The 18,605-nt window shown below is 37.8% G+C and overlaps 1 protein-coding gene across 1 annotated transcript in view; it reads left to right on the top strand.

Annotated features, from left to right (window-relative positions):
• Positions 1 to 453: 453 nt before the first annotated feature.
• ASXL3 (ASXL transcriptional regulator 3) overlaps positions 454 to 18,605 on the top strand; it is a 150,993-nt gene continuing 132,841 nt past the window's right edge. The window contains exons 1-2 of the mRNA XM_034996278.1: positions 454 to 498; positions 2,823 to 2,905. Of these exons, the coding sequence (XP_034852169.1) occupies positions 454 to 498; positions 2,823 to 2,905 (128 nt within the window). The remainder of the gene's footprint in view (positions 499 to 2,822; positions 2,906 to 18,605) is intronic.

Raw genomic sequence — 18,605 nt, 5'->3', positions numbered from 1 at the left:
AGCCAGTTTCAATGTGTTTTGATTTTCTGAAATATTTATTGGCCCTATAAAATCTTATTATGATAAAGTCTTAAAAATCGTGAGTAATGTTACTCTCTTCCGTGTCCTAACGCATCCTTGACCCCAGTTTCTAAAGAGGTAGGTACAAGATGGTGACTTATGACCTATGACCTTCCGCCCATATCTCTTATGAGAGACCATGAGTGTCCCCAGCATTGCCTGTCATTTGGGGTGATGCCCACCCATTGGTATTTGAAAACGTCAAGAAGGATCATTCAGGAAGTTTAATTTTGCAGGGTGTATGAAACCGTAACGCCTCACAGCCAAGAGAGCGTTGGGGCCAATCTGGTGTTTGGGCCTGGTCGCAGAGCGGGCTGTCTCCCTCCGACTGTGGATCGTGCCCACTGTGGTGTTTGAGCATGGCTGCCTGTGAGTCTGATTCATGTCTCCACCATGTGTCGCGTTATTTCGATGGTATCGATGTTTTGTTCTGTGAAGGTAATTTCCCTCTCTCTTTGTTCTGTTCGTGTTCACACAGCTAGTTCAGTGAAGCTTGTTCACAACCAGGAACCTCTCCTTCTCTGTCTCCTTTCTCTGTCTTGCAGGAACTGAGGGTGGCTTCTGGTGTTCTGTGTGGCTTCATCATTTCCTTCCTGCCTCTCACCCACTTCATGATGTAATTCTTGGCACTTTTACTTCCTTTGTAGAGTAGGATGTGATGTCATAGAGAAGGGGACAGGGCTATCCCAATTCTCTCAATTGCTGGGAGGAGCGGCCCAGGTGTGCTGAGGGGCCTGTACTCAGGAAGAGAAACAGGGAATCCTCCACAGTGAGTAACCCCACTTTTGAGTGCACCCAAATTTCCGTTAAAACGTTGCCCAGTACGCTGGAGTTTCCTCTTCGGCCCTTTCTAGATTTAATCAGTTTGCCTTTTGGACATTCCCAGTTCAGCTCAATTGTCCTCCTTTCGCTCCCTTGTCCCCACTCCCCCCCTTTCTGCCATCCTGTGTCTCTCCCCGCCAGTTTCCCTCTTCCTTGCTTGCTTACTTGTGTCTGTCTGTGTCTTTTGACCTTCTGCCCATATCTCTTATGAGAGACCATGAGTGTCCCCAGCATTGCCTGTCATTTGGGGTGATGCCCACCCTATATATAGTCCATGCGCCCACAGCATCTCCTTTCAGTAATTCATAAGTATGCACCGTTCTGCTTACAGTTCTCGCCTTTTTGTTTTCATGTCTATTTCTTTCCCGCCTTTCTCTGTGATCTAATCTTCCTCCTTTTCAGCTCTACGATGCAGTTTCCTTCTTGCCTTTTTTTTTCAGCCAATATTTTTTACACGTTAGTCCTCTTCCCTATACAGCTGTGCCTATGTTTCTTTTTCCCCCTTCCCAGTTTTCAGGTGAGCTCTCCAGCGGCCTCCTCTGTGAGGACCGTTTTCCTTCTTTCCTGTGGACATACTCGTGGCCATACCCTCTTTCTAGTGTAGCTCACAATACTGGGTTCTTTAAAGGACTTACTGACTACGGCTAAGGGACGGATCCGGACTGGGGAAAATGGGGACATTTCCTGAGAACTAGAGAGAGGGGAGAACAGGAAATTGGCCCCGATGGTGAAGGCTGGAATGGGGCAGGCTGTCTGTCAGTCACCGGAGAACTTTGCCAGTGCTACTTACAACTTGGCCATGATAGTTAGGAGAGATCACGGAGCTATTTTGAACAGGTGCAGAAGCCTTTTCAATGTTTAGTTTTTAAAGTGACCCTGTTACTAATTATGATCGTTCTAGCAAATAATCCTAAATTAGAACTCTAGAATGTGCAGAAACTTCTGTACGGCATCTTTAAGTAGGTGTTGTGTACCCTCGGAGGAAGTCACTGTGAGGATGTGTGTAGACTTGGTTCTCATCCCCGGAGGTGGCCCCTGTCGTCCGTGCTGATGAGCAGTGTGGGCGTTCTTGTTGACTGCTTTCCCTACATGTAATGAAATCCCTGGACAAATAAAGAAACTTCATTTCCAGGTCTGATGGTCTAATGCCTGTGGAAATAATGAGCCAGGTCCCATGCATTCCCCACACTTTGTTTAAAACAACTCCCTTCCACTCAAAAATAAGGAGGCCAGAAGGGGAGAGAAAGAAAAATGGGACTCAGTTCATAAAACTGAGGTGGGCTGAGTGGGAAGAGGAAGGGGTTTACTTGAAATTAAGTGAAAAAGGCAGAAGAAAGGAAACTGAGCTGAACTGGAACACACACTGTAATGACTTACTTGGGTTTCTGTAGGCTTTTTTTCCCATTTCGGCCATGAAGGATTTTTTTTTTTCCCCTCTTTTTTTTTTTTTTAATACAAAAGAGGTTGATCAAAATGTGAATCCAGTGAGGTTATTTCTAACCAGCACTTTGTTTTCTGCTGTTGCTAGTGTCCAGGCTCCATGTTTCCAAGGTCCTGGAGATTTAGGAAACATTTTAATAGCCTGAAAACCTGTCTTTAACCATAAAATATTGGCAATTTTTAATAAAGGAAATTATATACATTTATTAACTTGGTTTTGTCAGGTGTCACATTTTTTTTTCTTTTTTTTTGGTGTGTATGCCTTTGTGATTTTTTTTTTTAAAGAATGACCCCCATGTTGCAGAAATTGCCATAAATGTCCAGAAAAGAATTACATTTTCACTTTAGACACCTGAACTGTGTGATGGGACCTTATTTTGACGTAATGGCCCCTTCCCCCTTTAAAATTTTAAGGAAGCCTTGCATGATTCACAAACATTTTTATTTCGTATGCCTTCAAGCAATAATACAGGAATTTTATGTTTATTTTTATTTTTTAGGCACTAGAAAAACACCCCAATTCACCAATGACAGCGAAGCAGATATTGGAAGTCATTCAGAAAGAAGGGTTAAAAGAAACAAGGTCAGTATTCATATTTACATTTTCTATTTTCATTGCCACTAATTGCAAAGCAGTAGATGTATCTAGATTTTGATATTGTAGTTGATTGTGGATTAAGTAATTACCTGCAAATTCTTTTGTGATTGCCAAATATTTGGATGACCGAAGATTTCCTTGGAACTGCCTGTTGGCCTAATAAAATACATTAGACAGGTTAACACAGAATGTATTTTGTTAACAAAGAGCCTTGCTGCCTGAATTAGCCTTTCACTGGAGTTACTCCTCTTTCTCTGTGTCTTGTAAGAGGAGATTTTGTTTCTGAAAGTAAAGAGGAACTCTTGTACAGGCTTATTAGATCCCAGGATACAAAGATTAGGTCACTCTGATAAAATTCAAAGTGCTAATAAATGTGGTTGGAAATTTAGTCGTTTTCTCTTTAGAATTCCTCTACTTGGAGCGTCATTAATCAGTTATTAAAATTAATAACAATTTTATTGAGATATAATTCATATACCATAAAATTCACCCCTTTAAAAGGTATAATTCAGTGGTTTTTAGTATATTCACAAAGTTGTGCAGTCAACACCACTGTCTAATTTGAGGACATTTTCATCACCCTGAATGAAAGTCCATCCCCATTAAGCAGTCATTCCTCATTCCCTACTCCTTCCAGCCTCGGTAACCACGATTGAACTTTTTGGGTCTGTGGATTTGACTGTTCTGGACATTTCATATAAATGGAATTATACAATATGTAGCCTTTTGTGTCTGGCTTCTTTCACTTCAGCAAAATGTTTTCAAGGTCCATCCATGTTGTAGCATGAATCAGTATTTCACTCCCTTTTGTTGCCAGATAATATTCCATTGTATGGATATATACTGCGTTTTGTTTACCTGCGATAAGCCGTTACTAATTTTACAGTTTGGCCTTTAGCCATCAGTTGAGGGCCATTTTGATATTACTCAAGGAGAAAAAAGAAGTTTGTTACAAAATAAAATAAACCTAGAGCTGTCATATGAGTATGTAGTTGTCCATGTTACATAGCGTGAATTACTTCTGTATGAAGTTGTCCACCTCTAAGCCACCGAGCATACAGTAGCTGCAGCTTGGTGAGAGTTAGAGCTGCAGAGCTACCTTTTGGATGTTTTTCCTGATACTGAGGTAGAACTGCTGAGAGAAAGGAATATCTTCCTGAGGCCAACTTTTCCTAAAAAAATCAGTATCACCTGTAACTCCTCTTACTGTAAAGCGTGGGTAACATCAGCTTCTAGCTGTTTAAAATGCATCCTTTGCAAGTTTGATCCACGAACATCATGACTTAGAGGGGTGTAGGACATCTGGGCTCAGATTTTCACGTCTGTGTTGGAGGATTTTTCTGCCTGTTCTGAAGACACAGCTTGAGATAATGTAGCTACACCGTTTGGAAGAATTGTGTCCCCAGCAGACTGGAGGCCACAGTGGGGAGAGAAGTTGCTGACAGAGCCGAACAGCTCTGCTAAGGGTAATCCTGTTCTTCGAAGCCAGATGTCAGCCTGCAGAGTTAGGGACCAAAATGGGGACCCCTGGAAATTTTCTCCTTGCTGGCTGTTAGAAGCCCCGAAAATATTTATGCCATTTAGAAAGCACGGAAAATGTTTGTACAGCAGCCAAAAGAAAAGAGGAGGTAAAAAACAGTCTAAGGATATCAACTCCTGTTGCATGTGGGCTCTGTGCCAGTGGAACCTGCCAACGTAGACATAATAAGCATCTCCTAGAAGCAGACATTTGAAATGTGTCCATTACGATGGTCTTCTCAAGAGGAGCGACTGTGCTGCCATTGGTCGTTGCATACCTTGAGATCTGAAATTCCTGTCCCGTGCCTCTGAACAGCATTTTAATTACACTTATTATTGTAACAGCATTATTTCATATTTTTCAAAAAGCTGGTCTTCCCAGAATGGTACATTAAAGGGCTTTACGCATAGGTGGTTAACAAAACAAAACACAAAACAGCTCCTTGCAAGAATACTGAAATGGAAAAACGTAACCTGCTATTTCTCCGAATATAACCCTCCCCCTCTGCCCCCTCCACCCAATTATTGTGTCCTTCTGTAAAGAAAAAAACATGTTTGTTTTTACAAATACTGATGAACCAGTATGGTAATATTGGATGTACCTGCGAGGAATTCACAAGTTGAATAGGAAAGGGAGCAGGCGAAGAAAGAGACCATAGTTCTCTTTGAGTTCTATTCTGTAAGAACAGCTCTGCATCAACGGGCCTCAGACCACACATTTTCGTTCGTATTTCTTTCTGCTTTCTTTGAGTCTTCTCTCTCCTGCCAGTAGTGACCTGTTTTTATGGCCAGTGTGTCTGTGACCACTCTTCCCTTGTTTCCTGGTTTGCTTATGAGGATCATCTCTAAAATAAAAGTACATGCGTTGAGTGAGTTTTGGGCTTTGCTACCTGTTACGTGTGTTGTGTTAGGGAGCAGATTCTGACATTTATTTTGCCTACTCAATGTACTCTTTCGCTGCCTTCCGAGTCTCTAAATGTTTTCCAAATATTTATGGTAGCTGAGTAAATGAAGTATAACCGTATCTGTTTTTCTTAAGTTACATTAAGAAATTCCATCATCATAAGGTCATACATGACTGTTTAGTTTCTAGGTATTTATTAATGATGTGTTTTCCAAGAAATGCGGGTTTTATGATATGCCTGATTAAATGGAGGGGGAGGGGAGTGATTGTGAAAGTTACTAAGGTGGCCGTGACCTGCTGGTGGTCTTGGTGGATGAGAGGTCACAGTAGTGGTCCTCCCCCAAACAGCCCACCACTGTACCTAGCATTTCTAGAAAAAGAGAAGATTGGGGCTTTATCCATCATCATTCTGAACTGGATTTAAACTAATGCCGTTTGTTTCACGTTCCATGGGGGTCCTTCATTCCGTGTAGCGCTGACATCACTGTCCTGTAATTTTGTCCTTGTTTGTCTACCTGCGCCTGCCTGTGGGCTTTTTAAGGGAAGGGCCTCTAAGACTCCTGACACTCAGCAGATAGTCAATCAGTATTTGTTGAATAAATAATCCTCTTTCTCAGGATGTTAATTTTCTGGTGCTTACTGATGACTTTGGCTTCCATTTGGGGTTAGAAGCTTCTTTTTAACGTTATATGTTGTATTTTTCATCCTTTATAATACTTTGTGTGTTTTTTTTTTTTTTAAAGATTTTATTTATTTATGTGACAGAGAGAGACAGAGCGAGAGAGGGAACACAAGCAGGGGGAGTGGGAGAGGGAGAAGCAGGCTTCGCGCTGAGCTGGGAGCCCGATGCGGGGCTCGATCCCAGGACCCTGGGATCATGACCTGAGCTGAAGGCAGACGCTTAACGGCTGAGCCACCCAGGCGCCCCTACTTTGTGTGTTTTAATCAAAAGGAACCTAACAGTTTTGTGGGTACCCCATTAAATATATGCATGCTGATAATCTCTGGCAGATTATATGTGAGCAAGTAAGGCTGTTGTGCTGTGGCCTGTTTTCAAACACTGCAAGTGCCTCTGGTTTAAACTTGTCATTTGTAATAGAAAACACACAAATAATTTTGGCAAAGCTGATACGAGTATTTGAAAGAGTTCAGTATATGTGATATTGTTAATTTATTTGACTGTGATGAAATTCTTGACATTTTATGCTATCTTTTCCTCTTTTCAAGTGATACCTTAAATTGCATACTTTTTTATGTAGACATGATAAAAAGAGGACAGCTTTTCTATATCATGTTCTTTGTATCTTTTTCATGTTATTGATGAAATGTGTAGTGTGTGATTAAATTTTATTTGGAAAAGACAGACTGCAAAAAGTACTTTCCATGTGGTTTTAAAAAAGGTCAGAAGGCCATATGACTTTTGTTGGAAAAAAAGTAGTATCATGGCATGATTTGCTAGAATTTTTAATGAAAACGTATTTGGTAGGTTTTAATTCCCTTCTGTATAATAACATAGAAGATTTTTATCAATATAATTTTACTTTGGTCCATCTATGTATTTGATTCTGAGTATTTCCAGGATTTTGTTACTTTGTGTTATGAGTTGTGAACCATTGATAAGACATAGCTGTTTGGAATGCTTTTCAGATGATCAGAATCTTATAATCAATCAAATAGCCATGTTGCTTGTATAGAGGGGATAAAAATGTGCGTATTCCAGTCTGCTGCTTTTGTGGATGGATATTTGATATAAAGCCTGTTTGAACTGCTTGACTAAACATTCCCCCTTCCTCAGGGAGTCAGGGTGCTACTGTAGAATATGGTCTTGTCTGCAGTAATTTCAGTATTGTACTGCCAAAGCGAGCACTTGTCTCCAGTAATTAGAAAGATGTTCATAGAAAAAGAGGAGTAACTCCAGTTACCATGTTGGTTTGGATGACATTTGGGGTTGTCCTAATTCTGCTTTTCTGTTTTTGGTTTGCTTATTCAGAAGTTCTAATTCCTTTACAAAGAGGACTGAGGGATTTTTGATGCCTGAGGATGTGTTTTTCTCTGCTTATGTAATTTTTCAAGTGATGCTTCCAAAGAAGTATTTGCTCTCACATAGGAACACATCCAGGGGCAGCAAGGTCAAGTAGTGAGGCTTGCAGCACTTACCTAGTGAGAGCAGACCATTCATCAGTGAGAGATAATTTCTTATGGGCATCATTATTACAAGATACCTGTCATTAAGGTAGCATGAACCTTGATTTAGTTTTCATATTATCTGCTAATAGGCAGATGGTTTTCTAATGGAGATAAGGCAGTCATAAAATAAAGGCAAAAACCAAACCAAACCAAAACAAAAACCACCCTACATACACAAAGCAATAAAAAAAAAACCTCTGTTGGTTTGGGGGCAGGGCAATATTTATGAGGTACATTTTTACAAGATTATAGATGTCTTACTTTAAAAAAAATGTTAGATTTCACCAACCATTTGCAGAGCAACAGCCTATGATTATATATCACAGTAGGGACATTTGAAAAGCTTTATAAACGGTCTCTGTTGTGTTTAGTGTTACTCAGAATGTGGACGTATTTTTGACTTTGCAATGTGGAACGTGAAATTGACAACCCAAGATTTTGTAATTATTCTGGTATCAATGAGAACTTTTTTCTCCCCACTGATAATTCTTAGAATAAATTTGTTTTTAGCTACTCGCCTTAAGGTTTTGCATGTTTTCTGTTTTGCAGTCTGTGTTATGATATGCTGAAATTAGGATCTCTGCTTCGTACTGTGGTTTATTAGAAATGTTGCATTTTTCTAGGGGGATAAATGTCAGAAAATTCTATTACCATGTATAGTGACAAACAATAAAATTTCTTGGCATTTCTCTTGGTGAGATTTACGTTTCTAATTAGTACTATAGGAGATGATTCTTTCTCACTGCTGAAATGTTTTGTCTAGAGATAAGACAGAAACACAAATAATTTCTACTGCAAAATCAATTCTTATCTCCAGACTCCATGTTGGCATCCCTCCTTTCACACTGAAATGGTGGTCTAGTTTGTGCTGAGGCATTTTAGAATTACAGTGTTAACTCACAGTGTCACCACTGCCATTTGCTAACATCTAATCCTCTCATTGTGTAAATGGTGTGCACCGTCAGCTACTTAGAGGGGGCAAATGAGACAATAGTGTTATTAAACAGAAACATAGGACAATCTGCATTTATTTATGCATGTGTATAGCTGTGTGAATGTGAGTGTGTAAGCGAGCCTTGAGAATAGATTTACCTCTTTGCTGATATAAAATTTTACTTGTCATCATTACTCAGATTAGAAGTCTCAATCAGTCATTCCCAACTCCCTTCTTTGATGCCCCCATGGCCAGTTGGTTCTTGGGTAGTGTTGGTTCTACTTCTTAATTACATCTTTCTTTCTTTGTGTCCCTACTCCTTCCCATTCAGTCTTTGCACTTGTAATTTTTTAACTAGATTAATGTAGTATCTTCTTCTCTGGTCTCTTTAAACCCAGTCTCCCCCATTTTAAGTTTTTTCCCTTAAATAAACACTACCATTTATAGTAGGATTTCTTAACTAATAATCCAAAATATTCCAGAGAATGTATTGCACCTAGCAAACTATGAATCAGTAGGTATTGTCCATTATATGTTTGGTGATAATTAGATGAAACTGGGGTATGTTGCTTTTTTCCTAGTCACGTGATACCTGAATAAATGCATGATATTCTGATAATGTAGGGTTTATGATGTAAATGATGAGAGCATCCATTATATTTTATAGTTAGATGGGATTTTGAATTTGCAATCTGGTCATTTATGTATATATTTGGTTCTTCCCAAAAAATACCACTTAAAATATCATTCATTGGCATTGTACATAATTAACTTGCTTTAAGTTAAATGGTGTAAAACTGGTTAAATAAGAATTCAGAATTTATACATGAATATCACTAATTGTTTAAAAATAACTTTGCAATCTGTCACAAATTAAACTTTTTTAACTTTTTTTTTTTTTTAGTTTCAGGTGTACAACATAGTGATTTGACAGTTCTATACATTACTCAGTGCTCACCATAAATGCAGTCACCATCTGTCACCATACGTTATTACAATATTATTGACTGTATTCCCTATGCTGTACTTGTAATCTCCATGACTTATTTATTTTAAAATAGGAAGTTTGTACCTCTTAATCCCATTCTATTTTATCTAAACTTTTTTTTTTTTTAATTATGGTTACTTTTCTTTTTGTGAAAAAGTGATTCAGGGGAATAAGATTATATATTCCTTTGGAATCATTTCCTGAGTTAAAGTAATTATGTGAAACATCGCCCTACGAGGTAGGCTTCCAGCTCCTAGCACTACCTAATCAAACTGGACATGGGCAGCTTTAAAGCCTTAGTAGTCAAGTATCTGCTATTATAGCCACAGGTAACTACTTGCCTTCTGCTGTGACTTTTCATGATTTTGGAAGGTAGAAGTAGAGCCCCAGGAGGCGTTCATGAACTGTGTAGTAGTTACCACAGTGTTCCATAAGAGCCTAGAAGATCGGATTGCCAGAAGGAGAGGTAGCCCTTGTCAGATGGAATGCCTCACGCTAATGTGATAAATTTGGAACAGGACTCTTCCTAGTTCCCTGACTGAAGTCATGTTAATAGTGATTGGCTTAGTCTGCTCAGGCTGTCATAACCAAACACCATGGACTGGGTGGCTTAAACAATAGAAATTTATTTTTCACGGTTCTGTAGGCTAGTAGAAGTCCCAGGTCAAGGTCTAGCAGGGTAGGTTTCTGGTGATGGCTCTCTGCCTGGTTTGCAGATGGTCCCCTTTTTACTGTGTCCTCACATGTCCTCTCCTGGGTATGTGCATGCAGAGACAGAGGGTGAGCTCTTTGCTGCGTCTTCTTATAAGGACACTACTCCTATCAAGAAGGCCCCATCCTTATTAGACCTCATTAAACATTAATCGCTTCCTTAGAGGCCCCATCTCCAAATGTAGGCATGCTGGGGGCTAGGGCTTCACCATATGAGCTTTGGGGGCACAAAAATCAGTTCATAATAGTGATTCAGAACTTGGAACTTTAGATCGCCAGAACTCATGGCGTAACATAAGAATATTTCTAGAATTTGGAATAGCTGATTTATCTTGGAGGGTATTCATAACAATATGCTTAACATTGTACTGTGCTTCTGTTTTTATATACTCCTAATATGTATTTTCATATGTTATTCTTAACATATAAACCATAGAATACTCGGCTTAAGTTTTGTGTTCAAATATAATGTCTATATTCATATAACATAAATTTATTTGGATTTTATTTGAAGCCTTTGGTGAAAGTAGCTGTGCCGATTGCCTATAACCCTCAAGGCATCAATATTCACTAAGGAATGCGATTATAGCTATGAAGTGGCCATTTCTTAATACATCTTTTTATTCTGTCAAGCTTGCTTTCTCCATTCTGCCAAATAATTGAACAAAAAAAGGTAATTTAGGTGATTTCAGCTTTATCAAGATCTAGGTATAATTTACTCCAGAAATACTGAGCACTCTATAAATATTTCAGTGCAGAAATAGAAGCAGAAATGGATATAAAATTACATTATATGTGAGTCTAAGTAGCCTATGCAGGTGAAAACCTTTGGGAAGGAATAGGCATTAAACTGGGGTGATTTTATTTAATCTTTTTCTAAGTGGTATTTTTCTCTTTATCTCTTAATTTCATTACTTGTGCTCTTAATTGCCACATGCCTATGATTTTAGTTTTGCTTCGTTGTTTTGAACTTGACAACATAATTCAAATGCAAAACAGTTGATATGCTGACATGGGGACTTCTTTTTATAGTTGATTTGTTTTCAGAAGAATAAAAATTACGATGTTTTGTTAAGCCAGGTTTTCTAAAAGCTACAATGCGTAATTCCTAAGTCTTAGGAAGTCTTAGTTCCTTCAGGACGATTAAAGACTATTTATCCTGCAACTCCTGAGATGCTTGGATGCAGAATCAAATTGATAATTGTGGACTGGGATTCTGCCTGAAATTCGGGTGATTTCTATCAACATTTTTTTAAAAAAGAAGTGAAGATCTACTGTGGGTGCTGTGCAAGGCTTGTTTGTGCTCAGGCTCAGCCCTCTCTTCAGTCTGGCCAGGTATAGGTGTGGGGCTTTGTCTGGTGCTTGGTGATCAACTTAGAGGACATCGAAGAAGAGAAAAGAAAGTTGTGGAGATGTTGGTATCATAACATGATGGTAATCAATTAAATACCTACTAAGTGCCTACACACTGTGCTCATTGTGTTAGATCCTGAGGTTTTGTGGAAGCTTTAAGGCATGTATTCATTCCATTAACATTTATTAAGCACATGTTACGTTATTGAGAGGGTAGAGGTCGCTGGATTAATGAATGAATAAAATGTAGTCCCTGCTTTTTGAGGATTTAACAACACGGTTCCAGACCATTTTTCTGTGTCATTTAATAAGGTCTTTTAATCTCTTCTCTGTAAAGCATGTCTTCAGCCTAGCGCATAATGATTAAAAAATAAATATATATATATTTAGCTTTATATATAAATATGTATAAATTACATATATATTTAGTTTTTAAATTTAGGAATTTCTAATTCTCTCTTGAATTCTTTTTTTTTTTTAAGATTTTATTTATTTATTTGACAGAGAGAGGGACAGCGAGAGAGGGAACACAAGCAGGGGGAGTGGGAGAGGGAGAAGCAGGCTTCCCGCGGAGCAGGGAGCCCGATGTGGGGCTTGATCCCAGGATCACGGGATCATGACCTGAGCCGAAGGCAGACGCTTAACGACTAAGCCACCCAGGCGCCCTAAGTCTCTCTTGAATTCTTGATAAAATATATGCTATTCCAACATGTCAAGCAGTATTGTCTTTCCATCACAAATATAAGGCCATTATGGTTAGGAATTTACATCTTTGTATCCATTAATCTGTTTGGCATAGAGCTGAGATACCATGCTTTTGCAAATTAATGAGTAGGGGCTTCATGGTTCAAAGGATTCCTAATTTTTAAAAAGCATTTGCTTATATTAGGCCCAATGCTAAGGACTTTACATGAATTATCTTTTTAAAAACTTTGAGGTGGGTTGATGATATTTTATTACCCACTTCACAGATAGGGAAATTGAAGCAGGTGAGGTTAGGTAACTTGAGACCGTTCACTCAACTAGCAATTGGCAAATCTTGGATTTGATGTCTGATTCAGAACCAATCGCATTTAATCTTTTTAAAATATTTATAGCTTGAGCCTAATAAAATTTTGGATTAAGGAAAGTGTTGGTTATGTGGATTCTATTAAGTAAATTACCGCCACCCCAAACTTATTCCCTTTAGCAGCTTTTCGGGCTAATTTTTGAGTTTCTTATGAATTACTTACTGAGTTAAAGTCTAGTCTATAGATAGGTGTGTTCAGACTCTTCAAGTTTATAGCCTAATGATAAGTAGGATTGAAGGGTGAAAAAGACATTTCAATAATCTGTTTAGATTTGGGGAATGCAAAGCCTCAGATGAGTTTTTAACTCTTACGCTTGTCCCACGTAATGATGACTTTGAGTGAACATTTGGGCTTACAGACAGCAGCAAGACATATTTGAATGTACCTCCTGCCTATTTGTTTTAGAAGGTAATGCTGCGAGGATGGGAAACATGCCTCAGGTAGTGGGAGGATCAAAGGCTTCAGAGGATTCTCACCATATTGTTGTTGATATTGGACTTAACGGATTGAAACTTGTTTCTGGGGCGCTTGCAAACTGTGACCAAAGTATAATCGCTAACAAAATGTAGATAATCCAAAGGGCAATTTTAGAGGGTGGCAGTGGCTCCATTTGTGAAACAGTTGAATGAAAATAGATGGGATTGACTAAACCATGCTTAGATGGGGAGAGGGGAGGCTAAGTTATTAACATTGTTCTTCTTTTAAGAGGTGCATCTAGGGGGAGAAAAGGAGGCCTAAAAGAATAAGTGAGTATGGTTTCAGAAGCAGCATTACTGCCTTTTTTGGGGAAATTATCTTAAGCAAAGAAGGAGCAGATGTACTTTCCTGTCATTGGTAATCTGTATCATGACCATTTATCCATCCTTCCTCATCTCATCCATCCATTGTATTTCCACTGGGAGATATAAAACACTACTCTTTCCTTTTTATTTTTATTTTTCATTTTTCAAAAGACAGATGTAAAATTTCCAAGCAGAGCACGTTCTCCTTCAGGCCACTACAGCTAACCTGAATTCATTACTTAGTTCTTTTCTAGCATGTCTGCATAAAATACAACAATTTGTACAATGATTATTTTTCAGTTTGTTGCTTAATTTGTGTTTATTGAAGGTGATCTGCTGGTTCTAGATACAGAAAAATGGCATTCATGAAGATTTGTTGGAAAAAGTTGTTGCTAATGGGAAAGTCTAATTGGCTCCAATCTTAAATTCTGAAGTGTCAGGATGAGCAAAGATCACTTTAGAAGGAAGGGCTAAGTCAGGAATACAGAAAGTACTATTTGGAATTCCAACAGTTTTCACTGCTCACTTATTTTATCCAGCCTTAATATTAAAAATGTTAACTTTGATTTTTTGAATTAGAATTTATGTTAATACTATTTTTAGATACCACCCTTTTGAGGCAGCCACCAATAACTTAATTTTCAAATTTTTATAGATTAGTTTGGATATTAATACAATGGTATATTCTTACTTTTCATAACAGAGTGATGAGGAAGTGTGAAATAGTGTCTGTAGAAATTTGAGTAGGAGCAGATAATTATCTAAATTTTAAATCTAGTCCTTTCCGTACTCAATTTTCACCCACCTGGTCACCCAAGCAGTTTCCAGTCTTTTTTAGAAAAGTTTCTTGGGATAGAAGAACAGTGGGCTGAATAATTCCTAACAGCTGAAGAATTAGACTCTTTGGTAAAGTCAGGACTGTTTTACACAAGGGGCCATTTGCTATTGTCATTACTATCCCAACTCTAAGCAATGCTTTTGAGAATTTATTTGAAAGCGAGCTTCCTTTAAAACAATGCATTTAGACCAGCCTTTACTACATTAGGTTGCAATCTGAGATGAAGTTTAACTCAGTACTATAATATTCTGTTTCTGGTAAGGACTTTGCCAATCATATGGTCTTAAACTTTTATTTTACAGATCAATAAACTAAAGCTTAGAGAAGATGAGTGGTCCGCTATAATAGAACCAGTAAATATTTGACTCATCTTAAAACTTAGATGAGGCTGATTGGTTTTGAATTTAAGAATGTGCAAAAGCCTAGTAGTAAGTGAAGGCAAGACCAAAAAAGAAAAGAAGATAAATCTATTCTAAGGTACTATTAGAAGGGACATGTCTTTCAATTGATTTTCCTGAAGCGATGGGTTTTCATTGATCCGGTCACCCTCTGTTACCTGATTTTATTGGCCTCCAGTAGAACATATTTGTAACACTGTTGGCAGGAGTTAGGGGTGTGAGAGAGATTGTACTGTAATTTATACTTCAACTAGTGATCTAATATTCTCGAATTTGGCCTCAGTAGCTCCTTGTTGCCATCAAGACCTTGCTCAAAGGACTTTGGGAAGAACAGGGGAAGAGGTTGCAACCATCTTATGTCCCTTCCTCTATGGGCTGATGTAGCTAGCCAGTGAGCTCAGTAAAGCACAATGCCTTAGATCATTTTATTGAATATTCTTATTCCAATTATTCTTTGGAATGCCTGTAATATGAAGTAATATGTGAAGCAAGGGTCAATAGATTTGCACGCAGACAAGTTGATGCAAACAGGTCATCCGGCAGCCATTTTCTTCTGATCGTATTTCCCCTTTGGGCTCTTACAGCCTGCTCTTTTTCTTCATTCACACTGTGATAATATATTTCTGTTTACTTATTAAATTTTCCTCTATTCTCTATAAAAAATGGATAGCAATTAAATATTTAGATGTAATCACAATAAAATTGAGTGGACTGAGAAGTCCAATGGGTAAATTGTCAACTTATAGCAAAAATCTACTTTTCACTTATTGATTCTTTTTTCTGGCATTGATGACTCATTTGACTTTTCTTATAAATGCATCTCTAGTATATCAGTGTGGTATGGAATATATGTGATGGTTATTTTCTGGATTAAGTGAGGTGAAACTCAATATAATTTGGAGCTATCAAATTCTTACGAATTCATGATATGTTGTCTTATTCCTCACTTACAATATAATAATACTGACTTCTGACCTTTCCTCTGCCTAGGGTTGTTATATAGATTAAAATTTGAAAGCCTATTATAATTATATGTTGCTGATTATATTAAACCCTTTGCAATTAATTTATATATGTTCAGGTTATTTTTCTTAGGTTTTGCGAATTGCTATCCAAGAAACTACTTTGATTTTGCATTTACCTTACAGCATAGCCTGTTTATATAAGCTAGTGTGTAGTTTTGTGCAGGTATCATGGAATGCCAAAATAAGTGATTAAACAAAATAAAAGTTAATTTCTCACATTATATTTGAAAGGTAGGTAGTCCCAGGAATGGATGAGATAACTTTGCTACATCAGGATATCCAGGGAGTCAGTGTTCTTCTGTCTTATTGTTCCATTATCCTTAGGATTTTATCCTCATCCTGATGGTCTAACATGGCTTGCCACCAAATCCATGTTCCAAGAAGCAGCTGGAAGAAGGGACACATCCAAGTCCCTTTATTGATACCTTCTGAAAGTTGAACTTAACAGTTTTCCTCTTGTCCATTGGCCGGTTACAGAGTTGCACTTAGCTGAATGGGAAGCTGGAGACTATATTCTGTTGCAGGTGGTGTGTTCCCAGCTAAAATGTAAGTCTTCACTGTAGGGAAAGGTAGTTATTGAGGAACAACTAACAGCCTCTGCTATATCTGTTTTTAAATTAAATCTCATTCTTGGGCTTGATATAGGTTAAATATGTATTATCATTTTTGACATTTGAAAACATAATTACCTATTTACTTGACTTCATGCAAACATTCCATATATTTTCAAGTCTCTGACTCTGCTCAGCCTGTAATGACCTTCACCATTTCTTGTCCTCCCCCCACCTCCAAAACCCAATTCCAAAGTCCTATACCACTTCCTCAGTAAAGAATTCTTTAATTCTAGCTCTAATTCATTGTTTTATCCTTCCTATTCCATTATAACATAATATGTGTGTTCCTTTGTTGTAGCATCTAATAAACTCTCTCAGATTTTCTCTTGTGATAATAGGACTGCAATTTCCTTAATGGTAGAGTTCATGTCTCATTGATTCATCTCTTCCCCATGGTGCCCTTCATGTAATAGGTTCATGATATTTTCTGATTGAGTGAATGGAAATTTTAATTCTCTGTTTCTGCTTCTAACATAATGTGTTATCCTGGATAAGTCACTCAGTCTTTTTTTATCTTTCCAGTAAAATGGGGGGAAATTGCACCTCTTTATCTGCATCATAAGACTGTTATGAAAATAACATAATTTGGAAAATGTGCTGTCAATTGCAAGATATTTGATTAATGAAATTTCACTGTTTGCTGCCTTATTAGGAATTTGGGGAAATTAATCAAGATTAAATGGATTTCAAGTCAAATTTGTATTCTAAGGTATTTCACAGTAGTGTTTTTGGCACACTGGTGCCAAAAGGTTGTTTCAATAAGTATGTAATGTTATTTAATACCTAAGTTTTAATCTAAAATTTCTTAAGTTAGAAAAGGGATTTTAGTTTATGTTCACTCAGATGCAGTGATAAGATTTAAAGTCATTGTAACTTGATTGAGCAGATCCTGAGGTGTTTTTTTTTTTAAGATTTATTTATTTATTTTTAGAGAGAGCCTGCACACATGGGAGTGGGGGAAGGGGTAGAGGGAAAGGGAAAGAATCTCAAGCAGACTCCCTGCTTAGTGCAGAGCCAGGTGCTGGGCTTGATCTCAAGGCCCTGAGATCATGACCTGAGCCAGAATCAAGAGTTGGATGCTTAACCTATTGAGTCACCCAGGTGCCCTGATTTTGAGATGTTTTTAATGTATCTGTCAATGACCAGTGTTGGAACTGTAGGATCAGGGATTTTCCCAATTTATAATATACCAACAAGGAAATAATTTTCCATTAAATGAGATGGTTTTGGGGGGGTCCTATTTGTAACTGAGAAGCTTTTTCTCTAGCTAGCTTTCATATTTGGGCCACTTTAGCCTTTTTTTTTTTTAATTTTTTAAGATTTGTTTGAGAGATAGCATGAATATGTGCAGGGGGAAGGGGCAGAGGTGGAGGGAGAGAGTCTCAAGCAGACTCCGTGCTGAGTGTGCTGAGCCTGACGTGAGGCTCGATCTCAAGACCCTGAGATCATGACCTGAGCTAAAATCAAGAGTTGAACACTTAACCGACTGAGCCATCCAGGTGCCCCTGAGCCACTTTAGCCTTTTGAATGAATGATATCCGTGTGGTATTTCCTGCTTTCCTACCCTCCAGATTTCTATGTTAACACAGAGTGTCCTGATCGTACCTCCTGATAATTATCTAATTGGTATGTTGGGGGGGGTGTGTCTCAGAGTCCTGTGTATTTGTACTATCATCCAAATTCTGTTTGATACTTGATTATGAAGCTTCAGATACACAAAATGAAATTTTGGAGTATAGACTTTAATAAAAAAAACCACTTTGCTATCTCTAAGTAGGTCTCCATTTAAACATGTAGGAAATGATTATTTGGAAAATCGATGTCATTATTTGTGTGCTTCTGTCATTAAGGTTCTCACAGTTTTGGCTTGTTTAATATGTATTAAATGTTCATAGTATAGTGGGAGTTTTCCATTATACTGAAATGGAAATGCTGTCTATTACACTAAATATAGGACAGAATATATTTTACTTTTGAGTAGTGATCTGATTTCCAAGATTCTACTAAATTACGTATATGCTAATGCTTAGCTTCTGTTGATTATTACCATTACTGCTACCTTGCTACTATCTGTTTATCATTTAAGATGCAAATTATCACCTCCCCCGGGTAACTTTCCCTATAATTCCCAGGCAGAATATGGTTCCTTCTTTTGTATTTCAAGGGATGTTTTAAATGTATTTTTATCACAGTTGTTTTTGTTTATATGTCTTCCATCTGAACTATGAATTGCAAGATAGCTAGTGGCCTGTCTTACTCATGTTTGTATATCCTGTATAGTTTGTAGATCATAGAAGATATCTCAGCAAATGTTTGGCTGAATATATATATATATATATATATATATATATATATATATATAT

This window comes from Mirounga leonina, unplaced genomic scaffold (assembly GCF_011800145.1).
Source record: "Mirounga leonina isolate KUSES-001 unplaced genomic scaffold, KU_Mleo_1.0 Mir_93, whole genome shotgun sequence".
Lineage (NCBI taxonomy): Eukaryota > Metazoa > Chordata > Mammalia > Carnivora > Phocidae > Mirounga > Mirounga leonina.
The sequence above is the reverse complement of the archived record's forward strand: the minus strand, read 5'-3'. Positions and strand labels throughout refer to the sequence as shown.